The sequence below is a fragment of the Odocoileus virginianus genome, chromosome 27 (genome assembly GCF_023699985.2).
Source record: "Odocoileus virginianus isolate 20LAN1187 ecotype Illinois chromosome 27, Ovbor_1.2, whole genome shotgun sequence".
Lineage (NCBI taxonomy): Eukaryota > Metazoa > Chordata > Mammalia > Artiodactyla > Cervidae > Odocoileus > Odocoileus virginianus.
In genome coordinates, this window is record NC_069700.1 from 2,491,361 (window position 1) to 2,507,143 (window position 15,783).

General features: G+C 56.7%; 1 protein-coding gene across 2 annotated transcripts in view; it reads left to right on the forward strand.

Annotated features, from left to right (window-relative positions):
• RREB1 (ras responsive element binding protein 1) overlaps positions 1-14,934 on the forward strand; it is a 121,620-nt gene extending 106,686 nt beyond the window's left edge. The window contains exons 11-13 of one of the 2 annotated variants that reach the window (XM_070457002.1): positions 4,882-5,043; positions 9,767-10,567; positions 11,597-14,934. In XM_070457002.1, the coding sequence (XP_070313103.1) occupies positions 4,882-5,043; positions 9,767-10,567; positions 11,597-12,096 (1,463 nt within the window). In that variant the 3' untranslated portion in view covers positions 12,097-14,934. The remainder of the gene's footprint in view (positions 1-4,881; positions 5,044-9,766; positions 10,568-11,596) is intronic. The other variant, XM_070457003.1, reaches the window with a different exon arrangement.
• Positions 14,935-15,783: the final 849 nt, after the last annotated feature.

A 15,783-nucleotide genomic window follows, 5' to 3' on the forward strand; every position in this document is an offset into this window, starting at 1 on the left:
GTCTCCACTCCCAGCTCCTTCCTCCTTCCGCTCCTCTGCTGGCCCAAGGTGTCTAGGTGGGGGGGGGCACCCTGGTTCCTTCCTCCTCAGCCTGATCAGTGCCGCCTCTTCAGAAGATGGCTCACTGGTTTCCGCCTTTCCTCCTCGTGAGCATCCCATGTGTTTTCAGGCTACAGGTAGAAGAGACAGTGCCAGAAAATGGTTCATTTCAGCCCCACCCGACTTCCTCCTGGTGAAATGGAGCATCAGGACCCTGTGAGGGCTGAGGTGCCTCCAGCTCTGCCGGTCCTAGTCCCTGGCCTTACCCACTTTCTTGTGGTTGGTCTCACTGATCTTTCTTGCCAGCCTGGATCCAACCTACCTCTCCCACCCTCTGTTCACCAGCACCCACGTGGGGGCTGGAGTCTGTGGGATGCATACCTCAGTGTGGAGAGCGCTCCCAGTGGGATGCACACCTCAGTGTGGAGAGCGCTCCCAGTGGGATAAAACGCCTCAGTGTGGAGAGCGCTCCCAGTGGGATGCACACCTCAGTGTGGAGAGCGCTCCCAGTGGGATGCACACCTCAGTGTGGAGAGCGCTCCCAGTGGGATGACACATCTCTGTGTGGAGAGCGCTCCCAGTGGGATGACACACCTCAGTGTGGAGAGCGCTCCCAGTGGGATGACACACCTCTGTGTGGAGAGCGCTCCCAGTGGGATGACACACCTCAGTGTGGAGAGCGCTCCCAGTGGGATGACACACCTCTGTGTGGAGAACGCTCCCAGTGGGATGACACACCTCAGTGTGGAGAGCGCTCCCAGTGGGATGACACACCTCTGTGTGGAGAACGCTCCCAGTGGGATGACACACTTCTGTGTGGAGAGCGCTCCCAGTGGGATGACACACCTCTGTGTGGAGAGCGCTCCCAGTGGGATGACACACCTCTGTGTGGAGAGCGCTCCCAGTGGGATGACACACCTCTGTGTGGAGAGTGCTCCCAGTGGGATGACACACCTCAGTGTGGAGAGTGCTCCCAGTGGGATGACACACCTCAGTGTGGAGAGTGCTCCCAGTGGGATGACACACCTCTGTGTGGAGAGCGCTCCCAGTGGGATAAAACGCCTCAGTGTGGAGAGCGCTCCCAGTGGGATCCACACCTCAGTGTAGAGAGCACTCCCAGTGAGATGACACACCTCAGTGTGGAGAGTGCTCCCAGTGGGATGACACACCTCTGTGTGGAGAGCGCTCCCAGTGGGATAAAACGCCTCAGTGTGGAGAGCACTCCCAGTGGGATGCACACCTCAGTGTGGAGAGCGCTCCCAGTGGGATCCACACCTCAGTGTGGAGAGCGCTCCCAGTGGGATGACACACCTCAGTGTGGAGAGCGCTCCCAGTGGGATAAAACGCCTCAGTGTGGAGAGCGCTCCCAGTGGGATAAAATGCCTCAGTGTGGAGAGCGCTCCCAGTGGGATGCACACCTCAGTGTGGAGAGCACTCCCAGTGGGATAAAACGCCTCAGTGTGGAGAGCGCTCCCAGTGAGATGACACACCTCAGTGTGGAGAGCGCTCCCAGTGGGATAAAACGCCTCAGTGTGGAGAGCGCTCCCAGTGGGATGACACACCTCAGTGTGGAGAGCGCTCCCAGTGGGATCCACACCTCAGTGTGGAGAGTACTCCCAGTGAGATGACACACCTCAGTGTGGAGAGCGCTCCCAGTGGGATAAAATGCCTCAGTGTGGAGAGCGCTCCCAGTGGGATGCACACCTCTGTGTGGAGAGTGCTCCCAGTGGGATGCACACCTCTGTGGACAGTGCTCCCAACCTCGCTGGGATTTGACTGCTTTTCACTTTCTTAGGCGGCAGCTCTGAGAGCGCCTTCCTGGCCAGCCCTGCGTCATCTCGGCCCGATCCTAAAAGAAAGAGACCTGGGGGGCAGGAGAGCAATGGTGAGCTGGCTGAGGGGGCGAAGCCAGGTCATCACACTTACTCTGGGCATTCACCCTTCATTCCCTCCTGCCCTGCCTGCCAGACAGCGCCATGGGCCTCTTGTAAAATTTCTTTCTTCATTTCTTGACTGTTTCGACACCACGGGTGTGGGTTGAAGGATGTCATAGGTCTTTGGTGCAAAGGTACCTGCGAAGGTAGTTACAGGTGCATTTAGAAATACCCCTGCTAATGCAGTCTCCTGTGGCTGTTACCAAATGGGTAAAATCATTGGATACTTTCCATACGGATCACCAGTCAGCAAGGCTTTTCTGAAGACTGTGACGATAGAATACTAGAAGGGTTCTTGTTTTCCTCTGTCCATGCAGTCTGGAGGGCACGCTGCTATTTAAAATGTGTGACTTATGCAGTGAAAGGGGGACTTTTAAAGACTCCTGTTGGTTGTCACTTTGGGAATCTTCCTGATTGGATATGATACTTCCAGGTCATTGAGTTGGTTTCTAAACCTAACCTTAGCATGAATCTTCCTCATCATGAGACATCCACCTGGCTCTTGAAACCGGCTCTAAAAGTGAAGTGTTTCCCAGTGTGGAGGTTGTAGAGTACCTCATATAGCAGGGAGAAGCAAGAAGCCAGCCGCTCTGTTTGAAATCAAGAACCAGATCACAGTTCACAGCTTCTGACTTGTTTTCTTCTCGGGCCTGGTTCTCTTGTTTTCACACTGGCCTGACTCAGACAGACTGTGATTGTTGCCTCTGGAGAATGAAATGTTAAAGGGAAAATATTTTCTTCTTCCTTACAACAGAACCTGAATAATAATTAAACATTAGGTTCGACATTTAGTGAAAAGAAATAATTTGAAGGGTATACACACACACACAGAAAACGTTAAAATGCTTTACAACTTGTCTTCACACAAAAAGCATGACTTTTTTTTTTTTTTTAACATGGGCATTTTTATAAATTTAGCAGAAAACACCTGCGAGGTATGTGAAGCATGGGTTCTCCTGTTCACCCTCTGGGGCCCACGTGGAGCTCCTTAGAGTGAATTTTTTTTTTTAGTTTTCGGCTGTGCTGGGTCTTCATTGCTGTGCACGAGCTTTCCTCCAGTCGCAGCGAGTGGGGCTGCTCTCTGGTTGCCATGCACTGGCTTCTTACTGTGCTGGCTTCTCTCGTTGCAGAGCGCAGGATCGAGGCGTGTGGGCCCGGTAGGGGTGGCTCCTGGACTCCAGAGCACAGGCCCAGTGGTTGTGGCCCTCGGGCCTCGTTGCTCAGCAGTGTGTGGGACCTTCCCGGACCGGGGATCAAACCCCGGTCTCCTGCACTGGCAGGCGGATTCTTTACTGCCAGACTCCCAGGGATGCCCCGCACACGACTGGTTTCTGATTCCACTTACCCGTCCTTCTAACTGCATTGTCTCTGATGGTTCTAGACATCTGTGTTTAAAAACCTCTATCAGCTGTCTGGAACCATCTCTCAGAAGGGAGTGGACGTCCCTTTCTTTGGTTACAGCTGATGCTCAAACTTGGGGTGTGTGGATTCGGGTGGTACGAGTCCTTCCCGTCCTGGGAATCCCGGGCTCCAGGCCCATGTTGTCCATTCCCCTGGGGCCTGGTGATGCGCCTTGGAATCTAAATGGAAGGCCAGCCCCCATCGACGGGTCACGGGAGCAGTGCTGCCTGCCTGCCTGCTTGCTGTGTCTTGCAGGTGTGTGTGTGTGTGTGTGTGTGTGTGTGTATCTATCTTTCTGTTTGTCTGACCGGGGTGTGTGTGTGTGTGCATCTATCTTTCTGTTTGTCTGACCAGGGTGTGTGCATGTGTGTGTGTGTGTGTGTGTGTGTGTGTATCTATCTTTCTGTTTGTCTGACCGGGGTGTGTGTGTGTGTGTGTGTGTGTGTGTGTGTGTCTATCTGTTTGTCTGACCAGGGCAGCCCTGGGGTCATGAGACAGCAGTGAGTCCTGTTTGTTGCTACACAAAGCCTTTTCCCAGTGACCTCAGAAGCTGAGATCTTGGAACATGGCAGCTGGGGAAAGCAGAGGACACCATTGAGGCAGTAGACGGTAGCACAGTCCCGTGCCCTGAAGCCCACCCCCTCCCTTCCCCGGCCCCCGTCCTCTTTCCTTCTCTTTGTCTTCACGCTCTGCCCTGTCTCTGCCGCGCGTCTATCCTTGCAGGCGCAGGATCAGGTGCCATGGAGCCTGCAGAAGGGCTCCTAATGGAAGGAGGGGGTGCTGGTCACAGCAGATAGCAGCCATGACAGGCAGGTTGGGGGGCGCTCGGTGACCCAGCTTCTTCACAGTCGGGGTACTGGGTGGAGCACATGGTCTCTGGGGAGACTCGGCCCTGCTGGCCCCTCATCTCCCACTGGCACAAGTGTAAAGCGAGGGGGCAGAACCTCCCCCATCTCGCTGGCTAGAGCCACAGGAGCCTTGAGCAGAGGTCGGACAGGAGGCACCCTGGGAATTCGAGGACTCAGCTCTTCCTGTCCAGGTGGGCGGTCAGACCCCCGGAGACCCCCCGGGGTTCAAGATGGCTCTCCATTCCGTTGGGTCCCCGCATCTGCAGTGCTGCCAGGCTGGGGATGCCACATGGGCATCCTCGTTGTTCTGGGCACAAGCGGTGTCCTGCACACGTCCCTCCTCTCACCTCTGTTCTTGTTATCTTGTAAGATTTTTTTTTTTAATTATGAGACTTATTTTAAAGATATGTGCCTTGCTTTCATTGTTAACTTTCAGTATTTTAAAGACAAATAACTTATCCCACTCAGGATGAGGGAAGATGATCGTTTGCGTTATTGATGTTCTCCCTGTGTACTTCTTAATGTGTTTTATTTTCTTGAAAGGGGTGGGGGGTGGGAAACAATGCCAGTGATCCCCGGAGAAGGAAGCGGAAGCAGACTTTCCTTTTTCGCCGCAGTAGAAAGCCAGGTAAATATGTATTTTTTTTCCCCTGATTCAGGTCAGAAACCCTTCCCTTGTCAAAAATGCGGTGCCTTCTTTTCCACCAAATCTAACTGTGAACGACACCAGTTGCGCAAACACGGAGTTACTGCCTGTTCCCTGAGAAGAAACGGGCTTATTCCCCAGTCAAAAGAGAGTGATGGAGCCCGTGATAGCACAGGTAGTGCCTCCAGGCGGTGGAGAGGGGCGCCCTTAGCCGCCCGGCCTCCCTTTCTCTTCTGGGGCCCTCGTGTCCCAGCTGCTGGGGAAGGCCTGACCTTCCCTGCCCTCCCCCCAGACGCCGGTGCGCGCCCTTTGGCCCCTGGAGCTGGGCGGTGCGGGAGGGTACACAGTCCCGCTCTTTGTAGGAACGCGTCTGAGAGGGTTGTGAAAGCGCTGGGCTGGTGGTGTTTTAGGAAACCCCAGCGGGGCCGCCTCCTACCTGGCGGAGATGGGCCCGCTGGGAAGGTCCTGCCGGAATCCGCGATGCCCCGCCCCCCATGGGGAGGGGCCGGCCAGGCGTGGTGTTTTCTTTTCAATAACTCTCTTCCCAGTAAAAACCTTGGTCTTGTTTGAGAAAGCACTGTGCATGTCCTTTCTTTAATCCCATCTCCGCTTGCTCCGAATCCGGGTATTATTCTCGTGTGCTGATACGCGCTTCCTTCCTCCAGCCTTCCAGAGCAATTAACGGCTGCCCGTGCGTCTCCCGCCACCTTTTCCCTTTCAGCTTCTGTATTTACTCCTGTTCTCTGTTCAGCGCCTTCCGTTATCTCCAGCCGCTGGGGGTTTGTGCCCGTCGCCCCCGAAACAGAACCAAGCGCCGGCTGCCTGTGGGTGGCTCAGACGCGGGGCTGCTGGGCTGCTGCTGAGTAAGTGGTTGCAGCTGTGGGTTCAGTTTGACAGATCGCGAAAGCTTGACTTTTCCCCATTTTTTGAAGCCGAGGAGATTCCCGCCCCAAGTGTGTTTTCCTAGTGTTTCCTAGTGTTTCACTGTGTCCCATGCTTCCTGCAGACTGACTGGGGCGCGGGTCCCCCTCTCCTGTGAGTGAGCATGGACTGGAGGGCCGGCTCTAGCCCCCGCCCCCAGCCGCCTCGTCTGTGTTGTCAGAGACAGGGAGGGGCGCAGAGAAGGGGGGTTCCGTACGGAACCTCCTCTAGGGCCACGCCTCCCCCCCCAGCCCGTGAGACTGGCCCGAGCTGCCCTGGCCACGCCCTTGGCCGTGGTCTGACTCTCTCGTGGGGGAGGGTACACCCCTTCCAGCTTCCAGTCCCATGTGAGTGGCAGGGATCTTTGAGTGGAGAGGGGTCCGGGCGCCCACGGAGTCTTGCTGTGACTGTTGCCCTCAGGCCCATGGTGCTGGGTGACCTGCTGTTCACCCCGCGAAGCTGGCCCCTGGGCTGGCAGGGCGCAGCTTGGCTGGGACGGCCCTCCCAGTGTCTGAGTTTCAGCTGCCACATCAGGTTCTGCCTGGCCCCACTCTCACAGCCCATCAAGGTCCCCAGGGGGCTGCGGGGCGCCCTTGGCCCCCACGCTGGCAGACGAATCTTAAAGTGTAACAGCCACGATGCACACTTTGGGTTCAGCATCTTGAGCTGTGTGATCAGGAAGCACCCAAACCAGGGCTCCTGCAGACGCGAAGCTCGTGTGGCCTGGGGCCAGCTCCATGTCTTCCTGGTGGGGGTACTTGTTTTACAAACTGCAGTTCTGAGTTTGGTTTTTCAAGTCTCACAGCAACCTCCTCACCCCCACCCTGCCAGGAGAATGCACAGGTTCCCTTTAAGGGACAAAGCCTCTGGAAAAAGAAAATTCAGTGAGAGTTGTAAGGAGAAACCAGCGTAGAGAAAATAGAGGTTTGGTGTAATTGTGGTCACGGTCCGCAGTGAGAAAGAGGGCTGAGATAAGACGGAGAGGAGGGTCAGGGAGTGGGAGTTTGGTGCTTTCGAGAGCTTTTCAAACCAGGTGAGGGCAATGGAGGGTGCAGGTTTCTCTCAGGCTCCTTCCCATGAAGTTAAAAGTCAGGCTTTGGAGAAAAACCATAAAAACACAAAGGCAGGAAACGACCCAGGCCGCTCTTGAGGGGATTTCTAGGTTTATATGCCTAGGTTGCGTTTTCTGAAAATCCCAGAACATGTTTTGCAACGTAGGTCTGACTTTCAATCACAGAAGGTCTCTCACAGCAGTGTGCCGTAGATTTTCCCCAGAGGAACGCGGACAGTGCTGGGATGGGGCAATGTTAGCTGAAAGGGACGTGTTCATCATTCAGAGCCAGGCTGAGACTGAGGTGCACTTTGTCCCCGCAGAGGATGCTCCTGGGTCTTCCTCAGGTGATGCTTGTCGCAGCCTCCCTGTTTGTGGGCACCTGTGGGTGATTTTTGAAATCAATGTGAGCGTGAAGTTTTTTGGATTTTTTGGCTGTGCTGTGTGGCCTTTGGAATCTTAACTTTCCTGACCAGGGATTGAACCAGTGCCCACTGCAATCAAAGCCAGGGAGCTCCCCAGCATGGATATTTTGACACTGTCGCCTCCTTTGCTGCCCTGAAGCACCCCCTGGGACCCGCACGGGCCAGGCCCCTTCCTCCCCGCCGCACGTGCCCCTGCCCAGGCAGATGGATATTTAGGTCGTAGGTTGTCAGCTCAGTAGGAGAGCATGAGATTCCTCAGAAGCAGTAGACGTGCACTTGTTGGCCTGACTCGAAGGCCTCCGCTCTCACACGGGAGGAGCTTTGGGGTTCTTATCTACAAGTGCCTTCAGAGTCTGTCTGCTTCCTCTAGCAGTTTTCTTAGATTCCTGTCACAAACAAGGGCCTAGCTGGCAGGAACAGAAAATGTTTAAAGCCGCATGGCTTACAAAAGTCACCAGCTCAGCCGCCTGCATTTGGGGAGGGCGAGGTCAGCGTAGGGCCTGGCCTCGCACATTGCACATCCACAGGACCCAAGAGGTTAAGTCCGTTGCACCCGAGGATTGCCAAGAAAACTCTTGGAGTGGCTTGCAACTGTAAGGGCCCGGCTGCCCTACTGAAAACGCCCCCTGGTGGACGTCGGGCAGAAGGCGGCCAAGCTCCCCAGAGGAAGCGAGCTGGCCTCCGCTGCCTTCAGAGAGCTCCATCTCCCCCCTGAGGAAGGCCCCGCGGTCAGAACGCTGATCTGAGTATACTGACTTGGGTTTGGTTTCAGAATTAACTTAGTTTATCATCTTAAATATATTCTACTGCAGTCGAAATCTTAAAAAACCCATGTTCTTTTGGTGAAAAAGAAAAATAGTGATTAGGGGAACAGACTAGAATGTACTGGGACAGATATAAATAACCAGACACACACATACACCCCTTGGCCTCCCCCCCACCCCTTTTTATGTATGGTTTTAATGTAACTGCTCACTGAGCCAATAAATAAGAAACCAAGCATTCTGTACTTTTTTATTTTTAAGTTTACACCAAAATCCATTTAAAAGGTGCTCTCCAAGCAATTAAAGAAAATGAGCATCTGATTTTTCCTTGGAAAATGGCCTAGATGTTGATGTGGAGGTGTGTATGTGTGTGTGTGTGTGTGTGTGTGTGTGTGTGTGTGTATATATATATATATATATATATATACGTATCGGGAGTCTTTAATCTTTTGGGTAATTGCCAAAAGCCATTTATTGTCAGAAATTTTATACTCACCCCACAATTACTTGCTTCCTTCTGAAAGCTTCTGAGATAGTTGCACAGTGGCTGCCAAAAACGTAGTCAGAGTGAAACCAACAGAGAGAAGGAAGCGGGAGAGCCGTGTAGCGGGCCTTGGTGGGGCCGATGCCTCTGCTTCCCCGCAGGCCTAGGGCTGCCCCGATGGGAGATCACAGAGCCTGTGCCTCAGGCCGGCGTGGTGCCAGTCTGCACATGGCAGGGGAGGGGCCAGGTTTGGTGTGTGAACCCGGGCTTGAGAACGGGCCTTGTGAGGGCGGCGTGAGCCGTGTCTGTGCCACAGAAGAGTGGGTTCCGTCAGCCTGCTGCCTCAGTGGTACCCCGGCCATTGCACCTGTAGTTAAAAGTTGGGCTCAGCAAGCTTTAGCTTCACTGTCAGAGCTCATGATGGAAAAGGGGCTAAGACCTTGTTCGACCAGAGTGGCGAGGAGATGGTGCTTTTGATCAATACCGTCATCTCTTGGGTGTCGACAGTGTTCCCAGGGGGCCAGCCCTTAAGAAGGCCGGCAGAAACCAGCGGACTGTCCACATCTGGTTTTGCTGTGGAGAGTGGACAGGTAGGAACCAGCCGAGAGACAGGAGACGTCTCCGCTCCCTACCCGGGTCCCGACAGCGGCCAGGGGGCCCGCAGCTGTGCAGACAGGTGTGCATGTGTCTCCTGTTGCCCGCGAGCTCTCCCGGAGACCAGCCGGCAGGGGGGAGCGTGCGGCCGCAGACACGGAGCACTTGCTCTGGGCCCCGTCCTGTGAGCCCCTCCCAAGGCCCCGGGGTGGGGGTCCTCTGTATGCTGCATGTGTGTACGGCTCTCTGCTCTGGAAAATAACTCCTCCCGCCCGGCTTCCTCAACCTCGCTCGCGCTGCGAGTCTCTGGAATGCGCCCGCTGTCCTCTCGCGGTCCTTTCTGTCTGGCTGCCCTGAGCCACGCGCCCGCCCCTGGGGACCCGGAGCATCCCTGTGTGTTCCAGTGGGTGGAGGGGAGGGCAGGGGTCGCGGGCACAGGCAGCCTGGTACCCCAGCCTGTGTGTGCGCCCCCGTGGAGGCTCCGTTTTAAAATTAACCTCAGATCCGCCCAGGGGATGTAAGGGGTGACGAGGATTCGGGTGAGAGAAACCCTTGCTCGGGTTTGGGAGACAGACCCCGAGGGGTGGGTCACAGGCGAGCCCTCGGAAGGGGTATGTTTGTGGACCTAGGTCTCAGCCTGCCCCGTGCTTGCTTCGCAGACAGCCAGTCGGACGCAGAGGCCTCAGCAGCAGGTAGCGAAGTGCTCGACCTCACCGCCCGGGAGCCGTCCGTGCCGACCCCGGACGGCTCGTCGGAGCCCAGCCCGGCCGCAGCCCCGGCCAGAGAGGACCCCCCGGGGGGCGCGCAGAAGGCGGCGGAGCAGGTGGCGGCGGAGGAGGACGTGCAGCCAGAGGAGGAGGACGCGCAACCCGCGGAGGAGGAGGAAGGAGAGGAGGAGTGCGCGGAGGAGGAGCCGGCCGAGGTCGCCAACGGCCCCGAGGAGGACACGGTCAGCAACAAGAGCCTGGACCTCAACCTCGCCAACACGCTTATGGGCTTCAAGCTGGCCGAGGGTGAGGCGGGCGCTCAGGACCACAAGCACGCCTGCCACGTGTGCGGCAAGAGCTTCAAGTTCCTCGGGACCCTCAGCCGCCACCGCAAGGCCCACGACCGCGAGGAGCCCAGCGACGAGAGCGCGCCCCATCGGGAGCACGAGGGGCCGCCTCCGGCTGTTCCTGAGCCCCCCACCCCCGATCCCCTTGCCGAGGCGGAGGCCACGCCCGAGGCCCCGGTGGAGAAGCAGAGCGAGGCGGCTGAGGGCCCCTCGGACGGGGACGGGGACGGGGAGGTCCCCAACGAGAAGAGACCCCTGGAGAAGAGTGACGATGACAAGAAGCCAAAGATAGACGCGCCCAGGAGCGCAGCCAGCAAGGCGGATAAGAGGAAGAAGGTGTGCAGCGTGTGTAGCAAGAGGTTCTGGTCCCTGCAGGACCTGACCCGGCACATGAGGTCGCACACAGGTGAGGGCCGGGGCAGACTCGGGGGGACAGGGGGGCGGGGAGCAGGGACGGAGCTGGCAGCTGTGGCCCCGGGCACACAGGGCGCGCAGGAGGCTCGTCCTCTTAGCACCCACGGGCTGCAGCAGTAGCGTTTTCTAGAGCCTTCTGCTCAACCTTTTTGCCCTCTGCACCTCAGTCTCCCTGTCTCCAGAAAGGGGGTGGTGGCTATCCTTGTCTTCTAGAAGCTTCTAGAAGAATACAGGTGCCAGGAAGGGCTGCAGGGTGGCCCAGGAAGCTGCAGTGAGGCAGGCGCTCGTTGCCCAGGCTTGTGCGGGGCGCTCCTGGGTGTTCCGGTCAGCCAGCTCTAGTTGCCCAGGTATCTGCAGGGAGGCACCGAGGTGTACCCATCAGTCAGCAGGTGCTGGGTTGGCCATGCAGCCGCCAGGCTGATGGGGCGCCTGCTTACTGCCCGGGCACAGTCTCTCGCTCCTCCTGGAAGCCACCACCTCTGGGCTTGAGGCTGCAAACTCCCCCCGCAGGGGCGACTGCTTGAGTAGAAAGGAGGCCTAGACGTGCTCAGGACACCTCGCCCCACCGAGCAGGAAGACACCCCGGCGTCTTGGTCTGCACTTCCCTCCCCTCCCCGTGGCCCTGCACTGGGCTCCCAGCAGAGGTGTTCGTGGGCTCTGGGCAGGTGGTTCCCTCAGCTGCTCCGAGTCCAGGAGCAGGGCGTCTGTAGCTCTGACTCCGTGTGGGGCCAGCCCTGGGGCCCACCGCTACGCCCTTCCTCGGGGCCCTGTCCGGCATCTGTGTGCCCAAGGGTCCCGGATCGGGGGTGAGAAAGCAGTCTGGACCACGGCTGAGGAGACGCTCTGTGCGGCCCTGCTCCCCATCCTGTGCTGTGGTTGGGACAGAGGAGGCTCCTGTGAGCGGGTGGGGGGCTCGACCGGCCCACCATGCCACCCCTCAGGTCTTTGCTGCGCTTGGGCGGAGCTGGCAGTGTGCACCGGCGGCCAGCCTCATAGCCCTGAATCCCTCTCGGTTCCGCAGGAGAGAGGCCCTACAAGTGCCAGACCTGCGAGCGGACCTTCACCTTGAAGCACAGCCTGGTGCGCCACCAGCGGGTCCACCAGAAGGCCCGGCACGCCAAGCACCACGGCAAGGACAGTGATCGGGAGGAGCGCGCTGAGGAGGACAGCGAAAGCGAATCTGCCCACAGCGGCGCCCACCCTGCATCGGAGGGTGAGGCGGACGCGGGCCTGCACGCCGGCGCCCACATGGCGCTCACACGGAGCCGGAGGGAGAGCCTCGCCGCCAAGGACGCCGGCCGCCGGGAGGAGCGGACGGCAGGGGCCAGCCAGGCCGCGGCCAGCAGGAGCATGCCCAGGGCTGCTGCCGCCGGCAGCCCCCGGGAGCCGGCGCCCCAGGGCGACCCCGGCCAGGAGAGCCCCTCAGGCCTCCTGCAGGACCTGCTAGAGCTGCCAGGCCGCAGGCCCGCACACCCCCTCCTGCCCACTGCCGACAGTGCCTCGCTCCTGGGCCTGGAATGACGACCCGGCCCGCCCCCCAGCATGCAGACGAGAGCCAGCAGAGCAAAGCGCCCTGAATCTGCTTCCTGAGGTGCCCTCAGTGTCCCTCGGCTGTTGGGGGGCTGGAGAGAGAGGGGGTGGCTGCCCCCCAGGTGCCATCGTCTTACAGACCGCGGGGGAAGGGCCGCACCAGCGATTCGAGTGCCTTAACTACTTACAGCCCCTGGTGTTGTCCTGGGTGTTGTTTCCAAAATGACTTTTTGAAAAACAAAGCAAATATTTTAATGAATTATTTGGAGAGGACCTTTTCATTTAAGCATTAACATTACCTTCTGTCTTGGTGTGTGTGAGCTTGTTTTTGCGAATCTGTGATAGTCACATTTGTTCTGTGAGCTGGAAACAGAAGAAAAACAAACAAACAAACATGCCCTTGGATACCTATGGCCAATAACTGGAAGAAAGTGATGTGAATTTCATGTAAATTCCCAGAGGAAATGTGGATAAGATGTTCATTTCTCAAATAGACTTTTTTTTTTTTTCTGTTTGCTACATGGTGGAGCTGTAATTTGGTCCTCGGTGTACTGCAGGATGTGGTTGATGAAGGTTTCCAATTTGGTTCAAGCCAAAACCAGGAAAGATTCTAGCTTCGACCTGGTACACGTTCCCACTCTCTCAGCGTTAGACATGCCATTACTGCTACAGTTTCCAGACAGAGGAGAGTCCCCCTGGCAACTGAACCGGCGGAAAACATGCATAGATGTCATATATCTGATTCCTCCCCCCCCACCCTTTTTGGTATATGTATTAATAATATTATTATTATTATTATTATTTGTAGTTCATCAGTTTGCTGGTCTCTGCAGTCAGCAGAAACAAATGGGCAATATTTGTCCTGGGAGACCTGGGCCGCCCCCGCCCGGGCCCCCCGTGTGAGCGTCCGCCCGCAGCCTCTGCCAGGCCCCGTGGGGCGGCAGCTCTTCTACTGTACTTAGACACGCCTCTCTTCTGTGACTGCAGCACCCAGCAGGGGCCCCGCAGTTCTCCACCCGCCCCAGGGGGGCCGGGGGGCAGCGGGGATGGGAGAGGAGGTGCGGTGGGCACCGGGGCCTCCAGGGAAGCCGGGCGGCAGGACCTGTCGCTTGCCAGGTCTTCCTGCCAAACCCAGCCCAGGCCTCGCCCGCCTGCGCCCCCCATCCTTTGCAGAGCGAGGGAATTCTACTACTGGTAACAAAACTGCACATGCGAGATGGAAGAGGAAGAATAGGTATATGTTTACCTTCCTGTAATCTGGGGTTGGTGCTTGAAGATAAACACGTCTCTAGTTTCTGAGGCGCCCGAGCCCCTGGGCGCGCAGAGGTGGATTTTCTTTCCGTGAGCATCGTATGCAGGCAATAGACCCCCTCACTGTAGCTGCCAGCAGCGACTGGAAACTGACCCTACTGTAGCTGGGCAGTGCTCAGCGGCCGGCCCTCTAGCCAGGACCCCCCGGGACCCCCCAGCCTCAGTGCCTCAGGCCCCCCGGGACCCAGGGCTCCTCTGTCCTCAGACCTGTGCCCACCACAGGGAACCCCCCACCCCCCCTCCATTTCCTCACCCACTCCTGGTGGCCAAAATCCAACTGCCCAGGCTTCAAAGGAAGCTGCGTGTTCTTGACATGATGAAAAAGCGGTATCTTTGCATGTGAAAGGAGAAAGGTTGAGGTATATTAAGATTTTTAACTGTATTAGGGATGTGTGAACCAGTTTCAAAATGAGCTTTTACTTTAGGTGAAGACGAATCGGAACCAATGACCCCCCCCAACCCCGACCCCATGTCAACTCCACACCAAGTGTGGTGTGCTTACCTAAAACCAGTGCATTCACCCGTTAATTCTTTATGACGATTGTTGTTATTTTCGTTGTTATTATTATTATTTGGGTGTTTTGTTTTCCTTTGCAGCTCTCCACACTAAAACTTGGAACGTTGTGGGGAGAAGCCACGAGTTAACTCTGCGCTGGGGTGAGATGTAGCCGGAACCAGCCCGGCACCGCGGCCAAGGCTGCCGCTCGCAATAATCACTATTGATTTAAAGCTTTATTTAGCCTTCATCTGTACCCTCGTAGTCGATAAGGTCTTGCCACATTTTATTAGTGAGGTTGAGAGGTGTATCATTTGTTTGTTGTTCTGTCCCCTCCCCCAATATTAAACTGTGAAATTTGTGATTTGTTTAAACTCTGGGTGAATCATAGGTTAGTTTGCATGTCCAGCTAATTTGTTCCTATACATTTTGTTTGATTCTTTTTCTCCTTCTCTCAGGGCTTTTACAAAAAAAAAAGAAATATATATATATGGATCTTCTGAAAAGTTTTTTGAGGTGCAAGTTTCTCTCTTTTGTTTTTTCTCTTTGATTTATGAACACGATGCTGAGATTCAATCACTACATGAAACTCCCGGCTGTGAAAACAAAAGCCCGAGGCTGTTTCCCCCCCGCCCCCAGCCCCCCGGGGAAGCCGGGGGGAAGCCGTGTGGCAGTCGGATGCCTGTTTGTTTCAGAAAGTTTCACCGTTCTTTCCACGCTCTGTTCCTCTCTTTCCTCCAGAAGGAAGTTGATCCTGGTGATTTCAGCCCATGCATTAAACAGGAAACAATAATAAATGTGTAGAATTCATATGTTTCTAAAGGGAACTTAAAAAACTGCTGCTACATGTTACGTACAAAACTGGTTTATGCCACATGAACAGAGAATCACAAGTTCGGTTTTGGTACTTCTCGTTCCTCTTTGTATCCAGTTGTATAGTACTTCCAAATTCAAAATGAGAAGAAACGCTGTTCTGTATCAAACCATCTAAAAGCAATAAATGTTATATTTTAAAAACGGCAGGTTGCCGGTCCCGTGACCGTCCTCTGATTGGCTGTGGTCCCGTCGGCTCGTCCCCCACCCACACTGCTGCCTGTGGGAGGTTGGCCTGGGCGTCCTGGAGGGGAGTGGGGGAACCTCAGGCCTGCTTGATGCCCGCTGGGCACCTGGAGTTCCCACGAGAGCCCTCACCCAGGCAGTGGCTCTCAGCCTCGGGCCCGCGTCCCTGCTCGCCCGCCCGGGGGGTCTCTTCAGGGTCCTGAGCGGTTGGCGGCGGCAGCTTGGGAGTCTCACAGCAGCTGAAGCCGGGGGCTGTGTCTCTGGGCCGTGCCCCCCCGGACGCACCGTGCTGGTCCTCCCCCTCCAGTCGGGCTGTGTGGGGTTGAGTTGTCCCCTCAGCAGAGAGCTCCCATGACTCAGACCTGCAGCTGTGGACAGGGCAGGGGCCTGGACGGCTCGGGGGACGGGGCAGGTCAGAAGCCTCACTTGCAGGATCTGCAGTCACAAAGCCGCTGAAGAGCCAAGGCCCAGACCCTGTAAGCCCAGAGTGGGTCTCAAAGCAGCTTGGACAGAAGCGGGGCTCAGGGCAGCTGGTTGCCGATGTTTCCAGCAAGGTGACCATGTCACAGTTCCGAGCGCTGAGTGCTCGGGCCCTTCAGGCCTCCAGGGCCTGCTGTCAGGGACCCCCCACCCCCGCTGCTGCACCGCCCATGTTACACACACCAGCCTCAGGAGACTGACTGGGGAGATCCAGTGAGGGGTCCTGAGTCGTAATACAGCAAGCAGCTCACAGGAAGCAAGCCCTCCAACCTGTCCAGTCGTGGGGGTCACTGAGCCACACTGACAGCCACCCCACTGCCCGGTGGATGGGG